The sequence below is a fragment of the Gekko japonicus genome, unplaced genomic scaffold (genome assembly GCF_001447785.1).
Source record: "Gekko japonicus isolate JY-2015 unplaced genomic scaffold, Gekko_japonicus_V1.1 scaffold1064, whole genome shotgun sequence".
Classification (NCBI taxonomy): domain Eukaryota; kingdom Metazoa; phylum Chordata; class Lepidosauria; order Squamata; family Gekkonidae; genus Gekko; species Gekko japonicus.
The window spans coordinates 241,890-245,276 of record NW_015176004.1 but is presented as its reverse complement, the minus strand read 5'-3'; the positions used below and the strand labels follow the sequence as shown (position 1 = coordinate 245,276).

Sequence of the window (3,387 nt, the reverse complement as noted above, 5' to 3'; positions counted from 1 at the left end):
CCTGCCTGGCCAGCTCCACCAGGACATCTCCCTACCTCCCCCGAGATCCCCTTGGTATTTAACGTCAGTCATTACTTGTACTTTGATTCTTTTGAGCTGCTTTTGGGAGCCAGTTTCTGGTTGAAACGCAGAATAAAAACCAACAAATGAAATATCCCCTTAAGATTCAGTTAGAAGGCTTCAGACCAATGCGCCCTTCTAAGCTGTGGAGTCTTGTGAGCAAAAATTCTACTTTTGAGCTGCTGGCATTAAAGTTGTGAGCAAGCGATTTGGCTGCTGCATAAATTAGTTTGTTCTGGAGCCATCCTTCCTGAGCGAAGGCAAAAATGTGTGTGCCGGAGGCTAAAAAACTGTGAGCTAGCTCACACTAACTCAGCTTAGAGGGAACACTGCTTCAGACATGATACACGTAAGACCCCCCGCTACCAGTTTAACCCCCAGCTCTCCAAAAACTGACCCGGATACAAAGATATATAAGAGTTCTTAAAAAAAAGAAAAAGATTCCCGATGGTAGACTGTTACTTTCATTTCTTGCCTGTCTTGCAGAGATGCTGATGAAACAAAGGAATGGATTGAAGAAAAGAACCAGGCCTTAAACACTGACAACTACGGGCATGATCTGGCAAGTGTGCAGGCCCTTCAGCGCAAGCATGAGGGCTTTGAGAGAGATCTTGCAGCTCTTGGAGACAAGGTAAGAGGGTTAGGGTTAGAGGGGAGTGACTTACAGGGCTGGCCTTTGTGTTTTGTAAATGTCTTACGTGGCTCTCTACAGTGACAGCTTTGGTGAGGACATTGCATTTCCAGTCCTAAAGGTTTCCTCCTTTCGTGGTGCTGTAGGTGAACTCTCTTGGAGAGACCGCTGAACGCCTGATTCAGTCTCACCCTGAGTCTGCTGAAGATCTCCAGGAGAAATGCACGGAGCTGAACCAGGCCTGGAGCAGCCTGGGGAAACGGGCCAACCAGCGCAAAGACAAACTCGGGGCGGCCAGGAGCCTAGTGGAGGGCGGAGCCCTGGGGACTCTCTGCGAAGGGCCCCCCAGATTCTGGAACCAGCTCTGGATGTTAACTGTCCTCATACGGATGCCTGCAGATGTTACCGGAGACCACAACTACATCAAAGGTGAGCTCGTGCTGTCGCACTGAGATGAGCCCTCGGATTGGTGCTCTCCACACGAAGTATGGAGACGAACAGCCCTCTGCCAGCAAGCTGATTGAACAAGGGCATCTCTTAATGCTAGCAAAACGCCAACTCCTTCATACTCATAAAAGATGTGTGATGGCAGATGATGGCAGTCTTCTTCCCCAGCTGTCTCAAACACAGGAGTTTTTTGAGCAAAAGGGGTTTACGCAGTGTGAGATGGAGGGTGAAAGGCAATGGCAAAGCAAGCAGCAGACCAGGGGTCGTTTCGTAGAAAAAGAGCTAGGGGAACTCATTAGCATAACTCATTAGCATATGCCACACCCCATGACATCACCGGAAGTGTGTCATAAGGCCACACACCCCACCCCCAACGGTCCCGGCCGCCGTCACCAGCCTTGCAGCTCCACTGCTGAGCCCCATGAGGGGCCCGGCGGTGGACCTGCAAGGCCGGCGGGAGTGCAAGGAAGTCCCGCGAAGGCCCTCCCTGGCCCCAGGCAGGCAGGGGTGGGGAGAGGCAGGGAGGAAGCAACTTACCCTCCCTCTTCTCCTGCCTCCTCCTGGCTGAATGAGGGCCGGAAGCGGGACGGCTGGAAGCAGGGGGCGGGGCTTCGTCTTGTGCCCCGCCCCCCGTACCTCACTCGGGGGAACTGCGATCCCCCCCGAAATGACCTCTGGGTGTAAGTAATGAAGGTGTGCTGTTAAAGGCAAGTTTGTATCTACAGTTGGAAATGTATTGTCCAAACAGTTCAATTCCATTAGCCTTTATTGGCATATAACACGCCATAAACATTAATATAAATGGAGAAAAATAAAAAAAGGGGAACTGTACTACAAAACAAACAAATGGCTGCATTCAAAATGCTACAGTTGTTGCTTAGTCAGTACCTCTCACTTTACTATAGGAACATCGCACTGAAATAGATGCCCGAGCTGGCACTTTCCAGGCATTCGAGCAGTTTGGGCAGCAGCTCTTGGCACACGGCCACTACGCCAGCCCAGAGATCAAAGAGAAGCTGGACATTCTGGATCAAGAACGGGCTGATTTGGAGAAAGCATGGATCCAGCGCCGAATGATGTTGGACCAGTGCCTGGAGCTACAGGTACACCTGTTTGATTAAACCATGTCCCTTCAGACAGAGTTTTGCGCATTGAGGATTGGTCAGTTCAGTAAACATGCTTGTTTTTTTCTCACTAGCTGTTCCACAGGGACTGCGAGCAGGCAGAGAACTGGATGGCAGCCCGGGAGGCTTTCTTAAACACCGAAGATAAAGGGGATTCCTTAGACAGTGTGGAGGCTCTCATCAAGAAACATGAGGACTTCGACAAGGCAATCAATGTTCAGGTGAGACAGATCATCATGGTTAGGGGGAAGGAGCGGTTGCTCGTGGCACAGGACTCTTCGACCCAAAAAGCAGCCAGTTCTTGTGCCAAGCAGTATACCCCAGAATCGCATCCTTATTTTAAAAGTATTCAGGGAGGGACTGTGGCTCAGTGGTAGTCTGTTTGGCCTGTAGGAGGTCCCAGGTTCAGTCCCTGGCATCTCCAGTTAAAAAGGACCAGGTAGTAGGTGTTTTGAAAGGCCTTTACCTCAGACCTTGGAGAACAGCTGCCAGACGGAATAGACAGTACTGACTTTGACGGACCAACAGTCCGATTCGGTGTAAGGCAGCTTCTTATGTTCCTAGAAGTACTTAGTCTTGCCAGAATGATCTCTCCCCTGCATTTCACATCGCTGTTCAAGTTGGAGTGTCATAGTGCCCCTGTATAAATCTATGGTGCGGCTTCATTTAGAATGTTGTGTACAGTTCTGGTCACCGCACTTCAAAGAAGATATTATAGCATTGGAAAAGGTGCAGAAAAGGGCAACTAAAATGATTAAGGGGATGGACCACCTTCCCTATGAAGAAAGGTTAAAGAGGTTAGGGCTCTCTAGCTTGGAGAAACGACGACTGACGGGGGACATGATAGAGGATGACAAAATTATGGGATAGGGAAGGTTGAGAAATAAGTACTTTTCTCCCTTTCTCATGATACAAGAACTCATGGGCAATCAAAGAAATTGATGAGCAGTAGGATTAGCCACAAGGCATAGATGGAGCACTCTGTACTCTTGGTGCTTGGGCAGCAACGGGGGGGGGGGCTTTTGAAGTTGTGGACCTCCTGATGGCTTCTGGGTTTTGGCCAATGTGTGACACAGAGTGTTGGACTGGATGGGCCATTGGCATGAGTCAACATGGCTTCTCTTA

General features: G+C 49.8%; 1 protein-coding gene across 1 annotated transcript in view; it reads left to right on the top strand.

Annotated features, from left to right (window-relative positions):
• Window positions 1-3,387, top strand: part of SPTAN1 (spectrin alpha, non-erythrocytic 1) — an 85,860-nt gene that overhangs the window by 50,598 nt on the left and 31,875 nt on the right. The window contains exons 33-36 of the mRNA XM_015426457.1: window positions 547-691; window positions 838-1,128; window positions 2,044-2,241; window positions 2,337-2,483. Coding sequence (XP_015281943.1) covers window positions 547-691; window positions 838-1,128; window positions 2,044-2,241; window positions 2,337-2,483 — 781 coding nt within the window. The remainder of the gene's footprint in view (window positions 1-546; window positions 692-837; window positions 1,129-2,043; window positions 2,242-2,336; window positions 2,484-3,387) is intronic.